At 45.6% G+C, this 22,636-nt stretch overlaps 1 protein-coding gene across 4 annotated transcripts in view; it reads left to right on the forward strand.

Annotated features, from left to right (window-relative positions):
- The window catches only part of TCF20 (transcription factor 20), a 184,345-nt gene that overhangs the window by 121,465 nt on the left and 40,244 nt on the right, over nt 1-22,636 (forward strand). For all 4 annotated transcript variants that reach the window (XM_030815434.1, XM_030815432.1, XM_030815433.1 and 1 more), the window contains exon 2: nt 7,474-13,164. In XM_030815434.1, the coding sequence (XP_030671294.1) occupies nt 7,510-13,164 (5,655 nt within the window). In that variant the 5' untranslated portion in view covers nt 7,474-7,509. The remainder of the gene's footprint in view (nt 1-7,473; nt 13,165-22,636) is intronic.

Raw genomic sequence — 22,636 nt, forward strand, 5'->3', positions numbered from 1 at the left:
TCCAAAGTGCTGGGATTACAGGCTTGAGCCACCAGGCCTGGCCTCAAAATTATATTTGAATGAATTATAAAATGGAACATCCTTTTAGCCTGTAAGTGGCAACACTGATTACTTCCCTTTTGCCTCTGAAGGTTTAGAAATTATGTATTAATACAACCTTTAAATGAAAAAATATATTCAATGACATCTCAGAAGCCCCTGCACTCAGCATTTAAGAAAATTCCACAGGAGCTCTAAGTAGCCCCAGAGATGCCCTGCTCCCACCCTCCTCCTGCTCCCGTTTTGGGAACTATTTGGCCATCCTGCTCACATATGTGGTCATCTGAAGTGATCTTGGGATGCCCCTGTGAAAATAAGACAGATAGCCATGGAGTAGGGGTGGGGCCAGGATAGGGCCCAGGTGCCTTTGGTCTGCTCAGGAGCAGATTTATGGCATCTCCTTGCAGAGTTACAGAAGCATGTGGTGGATAGGATGCTTACAGCCTCTTGGCTGTTTGAGATTATGCCTAATAATAGGCCTGCCCACTGTAGGATGGAATTCAGCTGACTTTAGGCCTGATTCTGAAAAATAATGTTGAGCTAGTGATTCTGTGTGCACACTTGCCTGGGCACTGTGGTGTCCAGCAACCCTGTGTGTGGCATTGGCACCAGGTTTCCTGAAGTAGAGGTCCTGTCTGGCAAGCTCCTCCCTTCCCTCCTGCTTCTGATTTGTGGGGTCCCCTGTGCCTCTATTTCTTTCCCTTGGGCAGAGGAGCACTTTGCTGTCAGTGGGAACAGATAAAGCTCTGATACTGTTGAGATAGTGTAAGGGTTGTAATTTTTAAATGAGGTTAATGACATTTTGGCCGAGCACTGTGCCTCACCCTGTAATCCCAGCACTTTGGGAAGCCAAGACAGGTGGCTCACTTGAGGTCAGGAGTTCAAGACCAGCCTGGCCAACATGGCGAAATGCTATCTCTACTAAAAATACAAAAATTAGCTGGGCGTGGTGGCAGGTACCTGTAATCTCAGCTACTTGGGAGGCTGAGGCAGAAGAATGGCGTGAACCTGGGAGGCAGAGCTTTGCAGTGAGCCGAGATATCGCCACTGCCCTCCAGCCTTAGCGACAGAGCAAGACTCTGTCCCAAAAAAAAAAAAAAAAAAAACCTTTGCCATATGGTTAATAAGCCCTATAAACCCCACATCCTTGACATTCAGAGCCCAGCACCTGCCTGCAACTCTCTTCATAGTATCTCATCCAATTTTGGACTTCGGGCACTTCTTACTTTCTTGCAACTTGGCTATACATTTTGTCTGACATTTCTGTTTTCTTGAGGGAGTATTTTTAGTCCCTGTTCTACGTCATAGTGCATGAAATAGAAGTCTCTCATTCCCCAAGTGGTAATAGTCTACTCTGAAATCCTAGGAATGAGAAAAACTTTATCAGTCAGGGTCCCAGTAGAAAACAGATGGCACACTCAAACTGGGTAATTTGAGGAGTGTTTAATTGTATCATTCAGGGTTCATTCAGGAAAAGAGAAGTTTTCTATTCCAGGTATGAATGGTTTTGATACAGGAATTAAGGCTTTACCCAACCCTGGAAGAACTGGAATTAGGAAGGTTCCTGATGATTTCATACTGAAGTGTCATAGTGAATGGTTCTCATGAGCTCATGGGGAAGCCGCTATGAATCCACGTGTGCTGCATCTACCTCCAGGAAACATCAGCCTCTACGTTTATTTTGCTTTCTAAATCTCTCTTGCACTTCTCATTGCAAACTGTAACCCAGAACCATGCTGCTAAAGGGTTCGGGAACGGAAGTTCTCAGCTTCTGATCTGCAGAGGAGAGCTTGGAAGGAGGGTGGTCACGATGCTGAGTTGACAACAATGCAGAAGATTAATAAAGGGACTGTAAAGGGTGAGCAGGGTTTGGGGAAGCCAACAGGAAAGTGAAGTCTTCTGGGCTGGCAGTTAGCAGGGAGTTGTTACCTACTACCTTCTAGACCTGAAGGGCAGAGGGTGAGGTGGTTCCTGGAGCTTGGAGAAAGTGGCTATATGTTCAGGTTGCCTGATGGAGCTGCAGCCATTGGTGGAGGGTCTCAGCCAGCCTCAGTAACCTCGGGGTGGGAGCCAGGAGAGTAAGTTCCTGTGTCTCACTTTCCTCCTCTCCTGCCTCTTACCAGCCAAACTGGGTCAGAAGGCAGAGGGTGGTGGGGCCTGTCGGTTGTCCCTCCATTGTCCCTTCTAGGGCATAGAGTATGGTGGAGATGGGTGAGGAGAGGCTGTGGGGGGCAAACAGGGAATATCCCTCACACAGGGGCTCTAACTAGACGCATCATTGTCAATATCTTGAGGATTTAAAGGCAAAGAAGGAGATGAGCCCAGGAGTTTGAGACCAGCCTGGACAGCATAGTGAGACTCTGTCTCTATTTTTAAAAAATTATAAAAATTAACCATGGCCCCAATTATTTTTTAAAAATTAGCCAGGGGTCCCATGCCCATAGTCCCAGCTACTTGGGAGGCTAAGGCAGGAGGATTGCCTGAGCTGGGAGTTGAGGCTACAGTGAGCCTATGGTCGTGCCACTGCACTCCAGCCTGGGCAACAGAGTGAGACACTCTTTCCAAAAAAGAGAATGGGTTGGGAAGTGAGATGTTGTTGGACATATGGAGGAAGAAGGACAGAGAAAGCCAATGTTAGTTTTCTATAAGAGGGCAAGGTCATCAGCCCTTTAATAGGATGGGGAGAACAAGTCTGCAGCTGGTTATGAGTGAGTTTGTGAGGTGGACACATGAACTCTGGAATTTATAGGCACAGAGTTCTGGACCTCACTAATACACCTCCACAGCACTTCTGAAACTGTTCAGAAAGTTAGGAATATAGGAGAAAAACAGGAAAGGGAGAGTCAGTATGGATAGGAAGTACACCAGTAGGCTTCTTTATTTATTTATTGAGACAGAATCTCGCTTTGTTGCCCGGGCTGGAGGGCAGTGGCGTGATCTCTGCTCACTGCAACCTCTGCCTCCCAGGCTCAGGCGATCCTCCTGCCTCAGCCCCCCGAGTTGCTGGGAGTACAGGCACGCATCACCATGCTTGGCTAATTTTTGTATTTTTTATAGAGATAGGGTTTCGCCATGTTGCCCAGGCTGGTCTCGAACTCCTGAGCCCAAGCGATCTGCCTGCCTCGACCTCCCGAAGTTCAGGGATTACAGGTGTGAGCCACCCCAGCCTCTTTTTTAGAGTATGTATGCAAGTTCCTTAGGTGACTTATTCCTTTGGGGTATCAGATTTTCCTTACTATTTGTATTCATTTAAACGAAGGAATTGAGACACTTACTAATCACAGTGCTTTAAAACTGACTACACTGATGCTTTTTTTAAAGATGATGGGATAAAATTGGAATTATCTCTATTAGCTCTTTTTTTTTTTTTTTTTTTTTTTTTTTTTTTTTTTTAAAGAGACAGGGTTACTGTCACCCAGGGTGGAGCACATTGGCACATTCATAGCTCATTGCAGCCTCGAACTCCAGAGTTCAAGCAATCATCCCACCTCAGCCTCTTGAGCAGCTGGGACTGTAGGCATACCTCATCACACTGTGCATTTTAAATTTTTTTTTAACCCAGGCTGGTCTTGAACTCCTGACCTCAAGAGATCCTCCCACCTCAGCCTCCCAAAATACTGGGATTACAGGTGTGAGCCAACACACCCAGCCTATTACTTATTTTATAGCTCCAGGTTTACGTTTTCTGTCATTGGTATATGCTACCTGGTTTTCTTAATTGGTTTACTTGGCATTCCTAAAAAAGATAAACCTGGGCAGCCATGTTCTAGTACTCAGGTGCTTCATGTATACTAAGAATATTTAGCATGACTGGAACCCTGCAGGAGGTATTTGGCCTTGGATTTTTTTTTTCTTCTATTTCATAAAGTAGAACCATAACAATAGGGAAAGGGGTATCATACAGGACAGGGAATCTGCAGGGGAGGGCTGAGAACAGACCTAAGAAGGAGTCCTTCGTGTATCTGTTTTCCCTGTCTGGAGATAGGGCAGCCTGAGGCCTGATACGCTGATGTTTAAAGTGGCCTTTAGCTCTTGGTGGCTCCTATTTAGGAAGAATATGGAGCAAGTGGCAACATTGTTTATACACTCAGATCTTCAGAAGCCTGATTTTATTTCCAGAAGGATTAATTAAACAACGTGTAACACAGCTTTTTATAGAGAATATCTCTTGAGAAGGGTTTTCATTAGTTTAAACTGCTAGCTTTAATGTTTTTGTTCAATTTAGCCCCCATTCAGCCTTGTTTTATCTAGAGAAGGCCACTGGCACTGAGGAGTAGAGCAGGAGCACATCACAAGGAGAAAAAATTAATACTTGTGTAGACAGAATTGCTCTTGATAGTTGTAAGAATGATGGGGGAGGGAGGTGAAGAGCCAGCTGGAACAGTATGGAGGTCCTTATGAGAGGGTGGCAGTGAAGGGACAGATTTATTGTGGGTGGCTACCCACTTTCAAGGCCGAACTGACAGGACAACTGGCATCTTTTACTGACCATGTGGAAGACCCTCTGGGCAGTGTAACGTTAAGAACATGGCCTGCCCCCAGCCCTGCTGCCTAGGAGCTTTGTGAACTCTGCTTCTGTTTCCTCATCTGTAAAACGAGCGTGCTGGTGTTGTGAGGATTAAATGAGTTTAGTGTATGTGAAGTGCTGGAACAGTGTCAGGCATCGTCATCACCATTTGAATAGCTATTACCTACTGCCCTGCAGATTCACTGGAACAAAGCAACAGAGGCATTTTGAATAGGATGAGAAGTTGTTTCCTTTAGATTCTGACATTATTTGCACATGAATGTTTAATGATTGTTTTGGGTCACATGACTATATAATCAAGCTTAAGGAAGTAGACCCTTGTCTAGCTGTTTCAGACTTAACGATATTTCAAGATGTGGGTCAAGCTTTTAGAAGTTGGGGTTACTGGCCATCTTCTACTCTAATCCATATTTACTTTCTGAAGTCTTTCCTCACAGTTCTCATGTGGACTCAAGTTGGGTCTTTCCCTTAGAACTGGACTCATGGGATTTTACAGGCAAGGTCTTCAGCATCCTCCAGCTCTGCTTTTAGGTTGATCATATTCTATTTTCACTTTCTATAATTCTCTCATGTCACTCCCACAGCACCATCTCTGAATATGTGAGTTCTAGCCTAGTTCTCTAAGGCCTAGTTCTTACACCATTTAATCATTCACACAGCCCTCCGGTGTGATGACATGAGGATTACAGCAAGGAACAGGCAGTTTCTGCCCTTTAAGGAGTTTACATTTTAGTCGGAGGAGAGACAGACAGTAAACAAGTAGCATATATGTATCTGTTTGGAGTAAGTATGGGGCCAGGCAGGGGATAAAACAGGGGAGGGAGTTACAGCCAGGGAAGAGGTGTGGAGCTGGCTGTTTTTACTAGAATGACCAGGGGATGAGTGACACTTGCCCAAAGACTGGAAGGAGAGCAAGCTGTCTGGCTCTGGGAGAAGAACGTGCAGGTGAGAACAGTTTCTATGTAGATATGTGGTAGGGCTGTTCCAGGAACAAGGAGACTGTGGGGCTAGAGCAGAGAGTGGTAGGGGAGGAGCTCAGATAGGTCATGGGGGTGGGAGTGGGGGCCTTTGAGACCAGTTTCCCAAAGAATGTGGTGGGAGCCACTCCAGGGATTGGAGAGGATGAGTCTGACTTACCCTTTAAAAGGGCTGTTGACTTTCCTGCAGGCAACTCCATTTTCAGCTCCCCTTCAGGGGAACTAGGAAAGTAGCTTCATAAACCATTGTAACTAAACTAAACTGTCTGTTAGTACCTCACTTTACCCTTTATGTGTTTTGGAACTTGTTTTTTTTAAATAGTTGGTTCTGAAGTCATTTGGAGCAATTTGGCCTTGTCCCTTTCATCTTTGATTCTGAGGAGACAGGCCCAGGTGAAAGGGGAAAAAAATCAGCTTGATTGATTAAGAGGGATTATAAAAGGTAATACAAAGTGGTGGCTCAGTCAGATAACTTTGGAAAGAGTCTGGGTCCTAGGCTTGATGAATTCCTATTTTCCTCTCTGTTTTTTGCTGTCCTCCAAGATGATTGCTTCTAATTCTTTCATAGTAATGGCCAGTAATAACTGAATATAAAAAATTGGCAAATAAAAATATCACATGGCAGGTAAAGGTGCTGGAAATTCCTGGAAACCTCCCAAAATAATCTGGAAGAATAGTCACTGCTATTCACTGGCTTAAGTCTAGCCCTTTGTACCTGGGAATTGAAGGAGAGTGGTGGAGAGAGGGGTATTTTAGACACAGTCATGGCAAGAAGAGGTTGACTCCAAAGTTTGTGTGGAACCCATTTGGGCTGAGTGTCCTGGAGTCACCAGTCATCACAGGTAGTTGGCAATTATAGTAAAGCTGCAAAAATGTGCACTTGGACATAAGGAATTAGCTGCAGTTCTCTGGCCAGGTCTGTTTCTCAGTGTTGGGGAGTGGCAATCAGCAGCCAGTGTTACAACCCACAGTTCAGTGATCAACCTAATACATGAAAGCAGAGAAATGAAAGTAGTGGCTTATGCCTGTAATCCCAAAACTTTGAGAGGTCGAGACAGGATGATCATTTGAGGCCAGGTGTTTGATGCTGCAGTGAACTATGACTGTGCCCCTGCCCAGCCTGGGCAACAGAGTGAGACCTTGTCTCAAAAAAACAAAAAAAAAAAAAAAAAAAAATTGGTTTTTCTTACCCCACACCCCCTCCCCCCCAATAACTGGAAGAGTCATTGAAAAATTGCTGTTTTTCATTGACAGTAATAACACAGCCCCATATTTTAATCCGGTTGCGTTTGGGGGCTCATTTGTCTAATAATGAAGGCATTATTAGATATATGAGACGTACATATTTTTGCTATATTGGGTTTGTATGCACTCAGTGCTGCTTTTCATTCTACTACAGATTCTTGCCTCACTCTTTAGGCCATTTCTCTGCATATGTGCTTTTTCAGAAGTGGATAGGATAAAATATAAAAGATGAAATTGAAGGTCAGGCACGGTGGCTCATGCCTGTAATCCCAGCACTTTGGGAGGCCGAGGCGGGTGGATCACGAGGTCAGGAGTTCGAGACCAGCCTGGCCAGCACGGTGAAACCCTGTCTCTACTAAAAATACAAAAAAAATTAACCGAGCCTGGTGGCCACGCACCTGTAGTTCCCAGCTACTCTGGAGGCTGAGGCAAGAGAATTGCTTGAACCCTGCAGGCAGAAGTTGCAGTGAGCCGAGATTGTGCCATTGCAGTCCAACCTGGGTTACAGAGTGAGACTCTGTCTCAAAAACAGAACAAAACAAAACAAAAAAAATAGAAATTCAAACCAGTCAGCTTCATCTGGGCATCTGTTTCATCTTTGTCCCCTCCATCATCTAGACTTGATTTTATTTGTACCGAGGAGATGCGTGTCTAATGTTTTTCTTTCTTTTCTTCTATTTCTAGGAGGGCTGTTGGCCTGCTGCTGTGCTGCTGAACAGTATGCAGTCCTTTCGGGAGCAAAGCAGTTACCACGGAAACCAGCAAAGCTACCCACAGGAGGTACACGGCTCATCCCGGCTAGAAGAGTTCAGCCCTCGTCAGGCCCAGATGTTCCAGAATTTTGGAGGTGCAGGTGGCAGTAGTGGCAGCAGTGGCAGTGGCAGTGGTGGTGGACGACGAGGAGCAGCAGCTGCTGCGGCAGCGATGGCTAGCGAGACCTCTGGCCATCAAGGTTACCAGGGTTTCAGGAAAGAGGCTGGAGATTTTTACTACATGGCAGGCAACAAAGACCCTGTGACTACAGGAACCCCACAGCCTCCTCAGCGAAGGCCTTCTGGGCCTGTGCAGAGCTATGGACCCCCCCAAGGGAGCAGCTTTGGCAATCAGTATGGGAGTGAGGGTCATGTGGGCCAGTTTCAAGCACAGCACTCTGGCCTTGGCGGTGTGTCGCATTATCAGCAGGATTACACAGGGCCTTTCTCTCCAGGGAGTGCTCAGTACCAACAGCAGGCTTCCAGCCAGCAGCAGCAGCAGCAAGTCCAGCAGTTGAGACAGCAGCTTTACCAGTCCCACCAGCCCCTGCCACAGGCCACTGGCCAAGCAGCATCCAGCTCATCCCATCTACAGCCAATGCAGCGGCCCTCAACTCTGCCATCTTCTGCTGCTGGTTACCAGTTAAGAGTGGGCCAGTTTGGCCAACACTATCAGTCTTCTGCATCCTCCTCCTCCTCCTCCTCCTTCCCTTCACCACAGCGTTTTAGCCAGTCTGGACAGAGCTATGATGGCAGTTACAGTGTGAATGCTGGATCTCAGTATGAAGGACACAATGTGGGTTCTAATGCACAGGCTTATGGAACACAATCCAATTACAGCTATCAGCCTCAATCTATGAAGAATTTTGAACAGGCAAAGATTCCACAAGGGACCCAACAGGGGCAGCAGCAGCAGCAACCGCAGCAGCAACAACACCCTTCTCAGCATGTGATGCAGTATACTAACGCTGCCACCAAGCTGCCCCTGCAAAGCCAGGTGGGGCAGTACAACCAGCCTGAGGTTCCTGTGAGGTCCCCCATGCAGTTTCACCAGAATTTCAGCCCCATTTCTAACCCTTCTCCAGCTGCCTCTGTGGTTCAGTCTCCAAGCTGTAGTTCTACCCCATCTCCTCTCATGCAGACTGGGGAGAATCTCCAGTGTGGGCAAGGCAGTGTGCCTATGGGTTCCAGAAACAGAATTTTACAGTTAATGCCTCAACTCAGTCCAACCCCATCAATGATGCCCAGTCCTAATTCTCATGCCGCAGGCTTCAAAGGGTTTGGACTAGAAGGGGTACCAGAAAAGCGACTGACAGATCCTGGGTTGAGTAGTTTGAGTGCTCTGAGTACTCAAGTGGCCAATCTTCCTAACACTGTCCAGCACATGTTACTTTCTGATGCCCTGACTCCTCAGAAGAAGACCTCCAAGAGGCCCTCATCTTCCAAGAAAGCAGATAGCTGCACAAATTCTGAAGGCTCCTCACAACCTGAAGAACAGCTGAAGTCCCCTATGGCAGAGTCATTAGATGGAGGCTGCTCCAGCAGTTCAGAGGATCAAGGTGAGAGAGTGCGGCAACTAAGTGGCCAGAGCACCAGCTCTGACACCACCTACAAGGGTGGAGCCTCTGAGAAAGCTGGCTCCTCACCGGCACAAGGTGCTCAGAATGAACCCCCCAGACTCAATGCTAGTCCCGCCGCAAGAGAAGAGGCCACCTCACCAGGCGCTAAGGACATGCCATTGTCATCTGACGGGAACCCAAAGGTTAATGAGAAGACAGTTGGGGTGATTGTCTCCCGGGAAGCCATGACAGGTCGGGTAGAAAAACCTGGTGGACAAGATAAAGGCTCCCAAGAGGATGATCCTGCAGCCACTCAAAGGCCACCTAGCAATGGTGGGGCAAAGGAAACCAGTCATGCATCACTTCCCCAGCCAGAGCCTCCAGGAGGAGGAGGGAGCAAAGGAAACAAGAATGGCGATAACAACTCCAACCATAATGGAGAAGGAAATGGCCAGAGTGGCCACTCTGCAGCGGGCCCTGGTTTTACAAGCAGAACTGAGCCTAGCAAATCTCCCGGAAGTCTGCGCTATAGTTACAAAGATAGTTTCGGGTCAGCTGTGCCACGAAATGTCAGTGGCTTTCCTCAGTATCCTACAGGGCAAGAAAAGGGAGATTTCACTGGCCATGGGGAACGAAAGGGTAGAAATGAAAAATTCCCAAGCCTTCTGCAGGAAGTGCTTCAAGGTTACCACCACCACCCTGACAGGAGATATTCTAGGAGTACTCAAGAGCATCAGGGGATGGCTGGTAGCCTAGAAGGAACCACAAGGCCCAATGTCTTGGTTAGTCAAACCAATGAATTAGCTAGCAGGGGCCTTCTGAACAAAAGCATTGGGTCTCTATTAGAAAATCCCCACTGGGGCCCCTGGGAAAGGAAATCAAGCAGCACAGCTCCTGAAATGAAACAGATCAATTTGACTGACTATCCAATTCCCAGAAAGTTTGAAATAGAGCCTCAGTCATCAGCCCATGAGCCTGGGGGTTCCCTCTCTGAAAGAAGATCAGTGATCTGTGATATTTCTCCACTTAGGCAGATTGTCAGGGACCCAGGGGCTCACTCACTGGGACACATGAGTGCCGACACCAGAATTGGGAGGAATGACCGTCTCAATCCAACTTTAAGTCAGTCGGTCATTCTTCCTGGTGGTTTGGTGTCCATGGAAACCAAGCTGAAATCCCAGAGCGGGCAGATAAAAGAGGAAGACTTTGAACAGTCTAAATCTCAAGCTAGTTTCAACAACAAGAAATCTGGAGACCACTGCCATCCTCCTAGCATCAAGCATGAGTCTTACCGTGGCAATGCCAGCCCTGGAGCAGCGACCCATGATTCCCTTTCAGACTACGGCCCACAAGACAGCAGACCTACGCCAATGCGGCGGGTCCCTGGCAGAGTTGGTGGTCGGGAGGGCATGAGGGGTCGGTCCCCTTCTCAATATCATGACTTTGCAGAAAAATTGAAACTGTCTCCTGGGCGGAGCAGAGGCCCAGGGGGAGACCCTCATCACATGAATCCACACATGACCTTTTCAGAGAGGGCCAACCGGAGTTCTTTACACGCTCCCTTTTCTCCCAACTCAGAAACCCTGGCCTCTGCTTATCACGCAAATACTCGGGCTCATGCTTATGGGGACCCTAATGCAGGTTTGAACTCTCAGCTGCATTATAAGAGACAGATGTACCAACAGCAACCAGAGGAGTATAAAGACTGGAGCAGCAGTTCTGCTCAGGGAGTAATTGCTGCAGCACAGCACAGGCAGGAGGGGCCACGGAAGAGTCCGAGGCAGCAGCAGTTTCTTGACAGAGTACGGAGCCCTCTGAAAAATGACAAAGATGGTATGATGTATGGTCCACCAGTAGGGACTTACCATGACCCCAGCGCCCAGGAGGCTGGGCGCTGCCTAATGTCTAGTGATGGTCTGCCTAACAAGGGTATGGAATTAAAGCACGGCTCCCAGAAGTTACAAGAATCCTGTTGGGATCTTTCTCGGCAAACTTCTCCAGCCAAAAGCAGTGGTCCTCCAGGAATGTCCAGTCAAAAAAGGTATGGGCCGCCTCATGAGACTGATGGACATGGACTAGCTGAGGCTACACAGTCATCCAAACCTAGTAATGTTATGCTGAGACTTCCAGGCCAGGAGGATCATTCTTCTCAAAACCCTTTAATCATGAGGAGGCGTGTTCGTTCTTTTATCTCTCCCATTCCCAGTAAGAGACAGTCACAAGATGTAAAGAACAGTAGCACTGAAGATAAAGGTCGCCTCCTTCACTCATCAAAAGAAGGCGCTGATAAAGCATTCAATTCCTATGCCCATCTTTCTCACAGTCAGGATATTAAGTCTATCCCTAAGAGAGATTCCTCCAAGGACCTTCCAAGTCCAGATAATAGAAACTGCCCTGCTGTTACCCTCACAAGCCCTGCTAAGACCAAAATACTGCCCCCACGGAAAGGACGGGGATTGAAATTGGAAGCTATAGTTCAGAAGATTACATCCCCAAATATTAGGAGGAGCGCATCTTCGAACAGCACGGAGGCTGGGGGAGACACGGTTACACTTGATGATATACTGTCTTTGAAGAGTGGTCCTCCTGAAGGTGGGAGTGTTGCTGTTCAGGATGCTGACATAGAGAAGAGAAAAGGTGAGGCGGCTTCTGACCTAGTCAGTCCAGCAAACCAGGAGTTGCACATTGAGAAACCTCTTCCAAGGTCTTCAGAAGAGTGGCGTGGCAGTGGGGATGACAAAGTGAAGACAGAGACACATGCAGAAACAGTTACTGCGGGAAAGGAACCCCCTGGTGCCATGACATCCACAACCTCACAGAAGCCTGGTAGTAACCAAGGGAGACCAGATGGTTCCCTGGGTGGAACAGCACCTTTAATCTTTCCAGACTCAAAGAATGTACCTCCAGTGGGCATATTGGCCCCTGAGGCAAACCCCAAGGCTGAAGAGAAGGAGAACGATACAGTGACGATTTCACCGAAGCAAGAGGGTTTCCCTCCAAAGGGATATTTCCCATCAGGAAAGAAGAAGGGGAGACCCATTGGTAGTGTGAATAAGCAAAAGAAACAGCAGCAGCCGCCGCCTCCGCCCCCTCAGCCCCCACAGATACCAGAAGGTTCTGCAGATGGAGAGCCAAAGCCAAAAAAACAGAGGCAAAGGAGGGAGAGAAGGAAGCCTGGGGCCCAGCCGAGGAAGCGAAAAACCAAACAAGCAGTTCCCATTGTGGAACCCCAAGAACCTGAGATCAAACTAAAGTATGCCACCCAGCCACTGGATAAAACCGATGCCAAGAACAAGTCTTTTTACCCTTACATCCATGTAGTAAATAAGTGTGAACTTGGAGCCGTTTGTACAATCATCAATGCTGAAGAAGAAGAACAGACCAAATTAGTGAGGGGCAGGAAGGGTCAGAGGTCACTGACCCCTCCACCTAGCAGCACTGAAAGCAAGGCGCTCCCGGCCTCGTCCTTTATGCTGCAGGGACCTGTTGTGACAGAGTCTTCGGTTATGGGGCACCTGGTTTGCTGTCTGTGTGGCAAGTGGGCCAGTTACCGGAACATGGGTGACCTCTTTGGACCTTTTTATCCCCAAGATTATGCAGCCACTCTCCCGAAGAATCCACCTCCTAAGAGGGCCACAGAAATGCAGAGCAAAGTTAAGGTACGGCACAAAAGTGCTTCTAATGGCTCCAAGACGGACACTGAGGAGGAGGAAGAGCAGCAGCAGCAGCAGAAGGAGCAGAGGAGCCTGGCCACACACCCCAGGTTTAAGCGGCGCCACCGCTCGGAAGACTGTGGTGGAGGCCCTCGGTCCCTATCCAGGGGGCTCCCTTGTAAAAAAGCAGCCACCGAGGGCAGCAGTGAAAAGACTGTTTTGGACTCGAAACCCTCCGTGCCCACCACTTCAGAAGGTGGCCCTGAGCTGGAGTTACAAATCCCTGAACTACCTCTTGACAGCAATGAATTTTGGGTCCATGAGGGTTGTATTCTCTGGGCCAATGGAATCTACCTGGTTTGTGGAAGGCTCTATGGCCTGCAGGAAGCGCTGGAAATAGCCAGAGAGATGGTGAGTATGAGAAATCTCTTAACAGCTTGGGATTTTTATTTCATTTGGTTCCTTTTCTCCCATGTTTTTGTTCTTACATGTCACATGATTAAAGTGCCTATGCCCATGTGATGGACAGAAAATGAAATAGGTAATTTGGAAGATTTGTATAGACTTCTAAAATCGTTTTTCATTTTTTGAAGTGTATAATACGAAGCATATTATTATATTCCCTTCTAAAACATTTCATTTCTCTAGGATTACTAACTCATGTATTCATTTGCTTAAGTTTCTTGGGCCACATCTTTTCTAACCCACACTTTCCAATTGGGATGTTTATTCTTTGGATCTGTTTCATAACTATTATCCTGGGGCAGATCATCAACATCATCATCTTCATTTCTTTCTCTCCTCTATTGAATGTTCTGTTTTCTGAATCCCATGTCTTCCTCATTCTTAAAGTGAGCCTTCATTTAAGGGCGTGCATCATGCTTTAGTAGTTTTGTGAGAAAGGGTGTGTGGGAGTGTAAAAATGTTGAGATCCTGTATATCTGAGCATGACTTTATCCTAGCCTCATGCTTGATTGGGAGTTGGCTAGGTGTGGAATTCTAGGTTGGAAGTGATTTTTCTCTCACTGTCTTGCAGTCATTGTTCCTGGTTTGTCCTCTAGCTTCCAGTGCGGCAGTTGAGAAGACTGCTATTCTAATTTTTCATCCCTTGATGCGTGTTCTGTTTTTCTCCTGGAAAGTTTGAGGATCTTCTCCTTTTCCCTAGGGTCTTGAGATATCAAAATGATAGGTCTTGACTAGGTCATTTCATTTATTATGTTGGCTATTCTATGAGATCTTATGTATGCTGATGTCTTTCAGGAAATTTGTCATTTGGTAGTTCTTTGAAAATTTCCTTCCCTCTATTTTCTCTGCTCTCTCTAATTCTTGTTAATATAAGGCATTTTACCTCCTAGATTGATCTTCTGTTTTTATCTTTTCTCCTCTGTTTTATGTTTTGTCTTATTATCATTTTGTTCTGATTTCTGTATGCTTTCTTCAACTTTATCATCTAATCTTTTTTGTATGTGGTTTTTGTTTTGTTTTGTTTGTCACTCAGGCTGGAATGCAGTGGTGCGATCACAGCTTTCTGCATTCTCGAACTCTGGGGCTCCCTGGTACCTGGGATTAAAGGCGTGTGCTACCATGCCCAGCTAATATTTATATTTTTTGCAGAAACAAGGTCTCACTGTGTTGCCCAGAGTGGTCTCAAACTGCTGGACTCAGGCAATCCTTCCACTTCGGCCTTCTAAAGTGCCAGGATTATAGGCATGTGCCACAAGCCACAGCGCCCAGCCTTCTAGCCTTTTATTTACTTATTTTTTTCCTGATATTTTGAAGAGCTTTTTTTTTTCTCTGAATGTACTGACTTTTAAAGAATAATCAGAGCCTAGTTGATGGCTGTAATCATTTCTCTTACTTTTTGAACACATCATAATGTATTTTTTGTTTTTGTTTTTGTTTCAGTTTCACACCCTTACCCAGGCTGGAGTGCAGTGATGTGATCATGGCTCACTGCAGCCTCCAACCACTGGGCTCGAGGGATCCTCCCAAGTAGCTGGACCACAGGTGCATGCCAGTACACCTGGCTGAGTTTTTTTACTTTTTGTAGAGACAGCATCTCACTTTGTTGCCCAGGCAGGCTGGTGTTGTCACCTCCTGAGCTTAAGCAATCCTCCCACCTCAGCCTTCCAAAGTGCTGGAATTACAGGTGGTGTGAGCCACCACACTTGGCCTGTATTATAATTTTTAAAAATCTTTGTCTGTTTCCTATTTTTCTTGTTAGAGGTTCTTCAGACGTCTTGATATATATTTTTTTCTTTTTTGAGACAGAGTTTCGCTCTTGTTGCCCAGGCTGGAGTGCAATGGTGCAATCTTAGCTCACTGCAACCTCTGCTTTCCAGGTTCAAGCAATTCTCCTGCCTCAGCCTCCTGAGTAGGTGGGATTAGAGGCATGCGCCACCATGCGCAGCTCATTTTGTATTTTTAGAGGACATGGGGGTTTCTCCACATTGGTCAGGCTGGTCTTGAGCTCCTGACCTCAGGTGATCCGCTGACCTCAGGTGATCCGCCCACCTCGGCCTCCCAAAGTGCTGGAATTACAGGCTTGAGCCACTGCGCCCAGCCTTGATTTAAATTTTTAAGAGAGAAAGAGATGTTTTAAAAAATGGCTTGAAGCTCTGTGTTACAGTATGGGCCAGGCTTGCTAGTCTGTAGTCCTCTCCGTAGAATAATAAGGCAGCCAGCCAGCATATAGGTCTTTTCTCTGAGTTGAGTTTTCCCAGAGGAAAAAAAAAAACATTTTTTTGTTTTGTTTTGTTCCGGAGAAAAATCTTGAGATTTCCTGTCTAGAGATGCAAGCTTGGCTGCCAGCATCCTAAAAGCCAAGTGGAGACGGGGATGGTAGAGTTGTGTGGGTGGGGATATGGGCTCATCATTCAGTGCACGGACTTTGACAATCTCCCGCCTGTTTTCAGTAGATGAGGACAGTTACCTGGTTGAACTGGGTTAAGGATCTAACTCCTCTTAGAAACTTTGGGCTAATGCTGTATTTTTCAGCCCCATGCTGCACCCCCACTTACTGAGGCCTCACCAAGCTCTGTGCCATAAAGTGGCTGGCTTTCTAGTAGCTCCTCCACTGCATTCATCATTACTGTCTGCTTCCTTTCAGTGCGCAGAATCACTGTTACTCATTTCATCTTTCCTATTTCCAGCTTCCTATTGCTCATGCTGTCATGAGTTTATCTTGCAAGTTTATCCACTTTTTTGTGGGAAGGGATCAGATGGATGTACAACTGTATGTTTAGTAGTCTACCATATTATTTATAACCTTCTGGCAAAAAGTGCCCATAGACTATAGTAAAAATTATATTGAATGTGAAATATATATTTGAAATTAGAACATTTTAATTCAGTCATGCAAGGAGCTTGCCCTTTCAACTCTTATCATGTCCACTATCCCCAATTATGGTCTTTTCTTTTTCCCTCCTTCCCTCTCTCCATTATTAACATCACTGTGAAACTCCAAGTGTGAGGTAGATTTACTTCCCCTAAGAAGTTTATATGCAATGACATTTTAAAATGCAAAGATCCTGGGAGGATGTAACATATAAGACCCTCAAGTACAAAATTCTTTAGTCAAATTTGAGCACTCAAAATAATCCGTTAATCATCCTCTTGCCAAAGTTGAGTTCTTGCTTCCCAACTTTCCTTGGAAAGTCACAGTATTTGGTGGGTTTTTTGTTGTTTGTTTTTTGAGACAGAATCTCACTTTGTTGTGCGGTTTCACTATGTTGGCCAGGCTGGTCTGGAACTCCTGACCTCAGATCATCCACCTGCCTTGACCTCCCAGAGTGTTGGGATTACAGGTGTGGGTCACTGCGCCCAGCCTGTTTATTGCTTTTTGATGTGCATATGTGTATGTGACCATCTGACAGTGTTTTCGTTATTTCAACATTTATTATTAACATATCTCAGCCCAGTTTTTATGTGTAAACTTTTAGGCGTTCTATAGCAATAATTGATAATCAATAATCAGGCTAAATCTTGCCCAGCAAATCTCTAGATCCTGTGTCTCAATTCAGGTCTTGGGCCGGGCACGATGGCTCACGCCTGTAATCTCAGCACTTTGGGAGGCCGAGGTGGGCGGATCGCCTGAGGTCAGGAGGTCAAGACGAGCCTGGCCAACGTGGTCAAACCCCGTCTCTACTAAAAATATGCAAAAATTAGCTGGGCATGGTGGCGGGCACCTGTAATCCCAGCTACTCAGGAGGCTGAGGCAGGAGAATGGCTTGAGCCTAGGAGACGGAGGTTGCAGAGAGCCAAGATTGTGCCACTGCACTCTAGCCTGGGCAACTGAGCGGGATTCTATCTCCAAAAAAAAAAGAAAAAAGTTAGGCTTGTTGTCTCTTTGAGCTGATGTACCACTATCACTATAAGATCCTTTTCTAGCTTTTATTTACCTAGCTTTTATTCTACTTTTCTCAATGTACTCAAGGACAAGTTAAAATTACACTAACTTGCCTTTTATTTAATTTGACAGATGATGTTTCAATTGTCCAGGATACTTTGAGTCTAGTTTTATCTTACTAGGTTTAGCAGATAGATGTATTCAGTTTTGGTCTTGCTTAATGAGCATGCCCTTAATCCTATCATGTAAGATAAAGCCACATATATTTCATTAGAGATCCATTTTGGCCTATGTATTTATCAGGTGTTTTGACAAGCACGATGTTACATTAAAATATTGGGAAGTCCTCAAGAGACATTGCTTCTCTCCCTGTGTCACACTACTCTGAAAATTGCTGAAAACTAGAACATTTCTATATTTAAAAATGGCCTTTACTTCCTTCCTTTTTCCCTTCCCACAAGTGTGGGACTTGTGAATCTATTCATTTCAGCACAAGTCCCCTTTGCTTCTGTCCAACATTGACCCCTGTTTGCCTTGGTATAATTGTGGATGAGAATCACAATGACCTCTGACATGAATGATATTACAGAGGTAATTGCCTCTGAACGGGTATGGATATCACTTGGTATGTACAAATCACCTTTGAGACATTAAGGAATGCCAAGGCGTGCAGGGATGTGACAGAAGGTAGATCTGGTGGCCATGGATCCCTTGAGGCTGCATAGTCCTACTAGTGGGGGAGTCTTTGCTTGTTCCCCTCTCATAGAAGGTGCCCCTCCCAAATTTTTCCAACCTCCTTTGGGAAATTTTTAATCTTTTTTTTACCTGACAATATATGTTAACTGGTTTTAGGTTAATTTTTATTTTCTATTTTTATTTTTATTTTGAGATGAGTCTTGCTCTGTTGCCAGGCTGGAGTGCAGTGGCGCAATCTTGGCTCACTGCAACCACCTCCTCGTGGGTTCAAGTGACTCTCCTGCCTCAGCCTCCCAAGTAACTGGGACTGTAGGCATGTACCACCACACCTGGCTAATTTTTGTATTTTTAGTAGAGACGGGGTTTCACCATGTTGGGCAGGCTGATCTCAAACTCCTGATCTCAAGTGATCCACCTGCTTCAGCCTCCCAAAGTGCTGGGATTACAGGCGTGAGCCATCGTGCCTGGCCAATTTCTTTAAATTTCTGAATCAGTATATTTAAAGATTATATTTAGGGTTTTGTTCTGTTTTTTTTTTTCTTGGTTTTTTGAGACAGGGTCTCACTCTGTCGTCCAGGCTGGAGTGCAGTGGCATGATCTCGGCTCACTGCAACCTCCACCTCCTGTATTCAAGTGATTCTCCTGTCTCAGCCTCCCCAGTAGCTGGGATTACAGATGCGTGCCACCACACCCAGCTAATTTTCGTATTTTTAGTAGAGTTGGGATTTGACGATGTTGGCCAAGCTGGCCTCGAACTCCTGACCTTAAGGAATCCACCCTCCTTGGCCTCCCAAAGTACTGGGATTACAGGTGTGAGCCACTGCACCTGGCCAATTTAGGGGCCTATTTTTAATACAAGTTTAAATAATGGATAATTATTTACTTCCCCCATCTAACAGACTCACATCTTTCTTAAATTTACTTTAAATTGTGATAAAAAAACATGATTTGAAAAATATAAAATAGATTGCATTATGAAAATGAAACCACATATTAAAACATCAAAACAGCCAAGTCAGAAAGGTGGTCTCTCTAGTTTAACTGTAAAACAGAGCCATCAGTCTACATGCTCTCTAAATTCTCAACTATATGTTCCTTGAAGGTGGTAATTTCCAGGGCCTGGCAAGGCCCCCATCCTGGTGAAGGCTCCCTTCAACTCCTGTTCTCTGCTCCTAACTCCAGTACCTCACCGCTACCCCCCACCGCTACCTGATTGTTCCTCCTCTGCGCTTGCTACAACTGCCCTTTCTCACATTCCCACACTCCCTTTCTCCGTTCTCCTCTCCCTCTCAGCCCCCTCTCTCTGGCAAGCACTTGCTGTTTGTTACCTCTGCTGGGACCCATCTTCATTTCTCACTCTGTAGGCGGTGGCGCCCTGTTCCCCTTGCTGTTCCCATGGCTTTCAGTATATAGCAGAGAGTTGTATCTAATTTACCTGTTTTTCTTAACACTGTGGTATATCTTTTTATATCACTACATGATGACATTGACACTAAATTTCCAGAGAAAGTGTTCATTGTCTTTCAGGATTTCGTCCAAATTCTAAGGAATCAAGTGAAATTTTCAGTTTTGAATTTTATTGCATATATTACCTTACAGAATAAATCATGACAAATTGAAGGACTCAAATTTTACTATGATTTATTTCTTGACTTTTTTTTTCTCTTTAGAGGTGGGGAGGATGATGGTGGGGAGCATTACACTTGATTTTAAAGTAAAATTTATAAGGAGTACACGATTCTTTGGCCAAGGCTGGGCAAGGTGGCTTATGCTTGTAATCCTGGCACTTTGGATTACCTGAGCCCAGGAGTTTGAGACCAGCCTGGGCAACATGGAGAAACCCTGTCTCTACCAAAAATACGAAAATTAGCCAGTCTTATAACCTAGTCTCAAAATAAATAGAGAAAAATATTTTAAAAAATCCCAAAGGACCATAAACAAGAATATTGATAAACAAGCCACAACACACAAGTTATTATATGTTAATTACTCATCCCTGGGATGTTAAACTAGTTATTGCTAATCTGTTAAAAGAGCTAACAGCAAATAGTATATAAAAGCAGGCATCCCTTTCAATTCAACAAATATCTTGAGTCTACTGGAAAAGCAGTTGAAATCTGAAGTTAAACTGCTGTCAGGGAACTTGCAGGGTGACTCAGCCTCAGCCCCGGCCCCTTAGCTGGTGTGTGGTTAGAGAAGCTCTATGTCAAGGCTTCTGAACTTCATGCAGGAAAGTTTGTGTGATTCTGCAGAAAGCAATGCCTTGCCGCACGCAGGTCCTGCACTAGGGCTTCGATTTTTCCAAAAGATAACGGCTTCCTTCATCCAATTCAGGAAAATGGAGATTCCTCCTCTGCATCCCAAGCCGAGGCCAATTTTGCGGGACCCTCAAGGCTTGCTACTGCAGATCAGTTTCGTCCAATTTATTGGAAAAACGTATGAGAAGAGAAAATCAAGTCAGCTAAACACTTGCCCCGGAAGGTCCTGGCTTTTGCCGTTCTGCTCAACAGCTGTGTAGAGGGGAGGCCTGGGTGAGAGCCCCAGAGTCACACTGCTTCATATGAATTCCAGGACTTGCTGTTTCCTTGCCAGGTCACTAGCTCAAGTCACTTAACCTCTGTGCTTCACTGTGCTTATACAAAGTATGAAAACTGACAGCACCTACAGTAAAGAGGAATGTTAGGATTAAATGTGTTGCTCTTTGGAAAGTGCTTAGGGCAGTGTTTGGCACATTTCAACAGTTAGGTGGTTTCAGAGGAAATGCAAACTGCAGGCTGGTGACCGCCCTCAGATGGTGTCCTCCCTCATTGCTGTCTTAGTAAAGATGTGTTCCCGTTAGCAAGCTCACTCAGTACTCTATAGCTCATGTTGTAGTTCCATCATAGTGCAGCTAGCTAATCTTTCCAGGGGTGTTCAGAACTTAATCTCTTTGAAAGTTGTCCTTTGTGGAAATAAAAACATTTTCTCCTTTTTACTCTTGTTGGAAACTCAAGTTTGCTGTGGGGAGAAGGGTGGCAGGGTATGAGGTATTTCAGGTGCAGTATTAATATTATGTCTTACGAAAGAGCATCAGCCAACACGAATACACTCAGGAATTTTATCTCTCAAAAGACAGAAGGCAAAAGGGAGGGACTAAAATCTACCTTGCATGTTAAATAAAAGCATTAACATTCTAGTGAGATGACAAAGTTTTGATAGCGATCATCTAAAGCCAAAGAAAAGAGTCTGCCTGGTAGTAAAGTTGGGTTTTTGTTTTTGCTTTTGTTTTGTTTTGCTTTTTGAGACTGAGTCTCGTTCTGTCGCCCAGGCTGGAGTGCAATGGCGCAATTTCGGCTCACTGCAACCTCCGCCTCCCAGGTTCAAGTAATTCTCCTGCCTCAGCCTCCTGAGTAGCTGAAGTTACAGGCGCCTGCCACCGTGCCTGGCTAATTTTTGTATTTTTAGTAGAGATGGGGTTTCACCATGTTGGCCAGGCTGATCTCGAACTCCTGACCTCAACTGATCTGTCTGCCTCAGCCTCCCGAAGTGTTGGGATTACAGGCATGAGCCACCATGCCTGGTCTAAAGTTGTTTTTTTAAGTACACTTTTTAACATGTCAGCACTAAAAGTAAGGCCCAAAATAAAGAATTCTGAGTTTGTGTGGTATACCCACAGAATGATTCAGGACAAATACTTCCCTATAGCATTCCACCTCCTCCCCCAAAACAGTGAGTATACTGAGAATATGTGAACTCCAGAGGGCTAGTATTAGTCCATTATTGCATTGCTATAAAGAAATACCTGAGACTGGGTGATGTATAAAGAAAAGAGGTTGAATTGGCTCACAGTTCTGGAAGCTGTATAGGAGGCATGATGCCTGCATCTGCTCAGCTTCTGGGGAGGCCTCAGGAAACTTAGAGTCATGGAGGGAGGTAGAGGCGGGGAGCAAGAAGGCTTCTTGCATGGCAGGAGCAAGACAGAGTGAGGTGCGAGGTGCTGCACAATTTTAAACAACCAGGTCTTGTGAGAACTCACTATCACAGGAACAGCACCCACATGATGCAACCACCTCCCACCAGGCCCTACCTCCAGCATTGGGTACTACAATTCACCCTGATATTTGGTGAAGACACAGATCCAAACCATATCAGGGCTCTATTGTATTTGAAGGATTTAGCTTTTAATTTATGGGCAGTGTAAAACCACTAGTGATTTCTAAGCGTGTAAATCACATGTACAGGTTTGTGTTTTATAAAGGAAACTCAGGAAATAAGTAGGGAGACATCAGAAGCAGACAGGTCATTCGAGAGGCTGTGGGATTAATTTGTGCAAGAGCTGGTAAGGACTGAGTATGTGGTAGAAACGGGAGTCAGAAGGATTGGATGGATCTGAGAAACGTTTTAGGGATTCAAAGTCGATAGTTTTTGTTTTTTTTTTTTTGTTTTGTTTTGTTTTTTAAAGACGGAGTCCCGCTCTGTCACCCATGCTGGAGTGCAGTGGCACGATCTCGGCTCACTGCAACCTCCACCCCCCCAGTTTCAAACCATCCTCCCAGGCCTCAGCCTCCCAAGTTGCTGGGATTACAAGCATGTGCCACCACACCGGCTAATTTTTGTATTTTTCAGTAGAGATGGGGTTTGACCATGTTGGCCAGGCTGGCCTTGAACTCCTGACCTCAAGTGATCCACCTGCCTCCCAAAGTGCTGGGATTATAGGCGTGAGTCACCACACCCGGCTAAAGTTGATAGATTTTAAACACTGACTAGATGTGGCAGCTTTGGGAAAGTGAGGAGGCAGAGGTCAAGGATGAAGTTGAGGTTTCTAGCTCCAGCAAGTCAGTGGGCGGGGTGAGGGGTCAT

This window comes from Nomascus leucogenys, chromosome 7b, assembly GCF_006542625.1.
Source record: "Nomascus leucogenys isolate Asia chromosome 7b, Asia_NLE_v1, whole genome shotgun sequence".
NCBI classification, from domain to species: Eukaryota; Metazoa; Chordata; class Mammalia; order Primates; family Hylobatidae; genus Nomascus; species Nomascus leucogenys.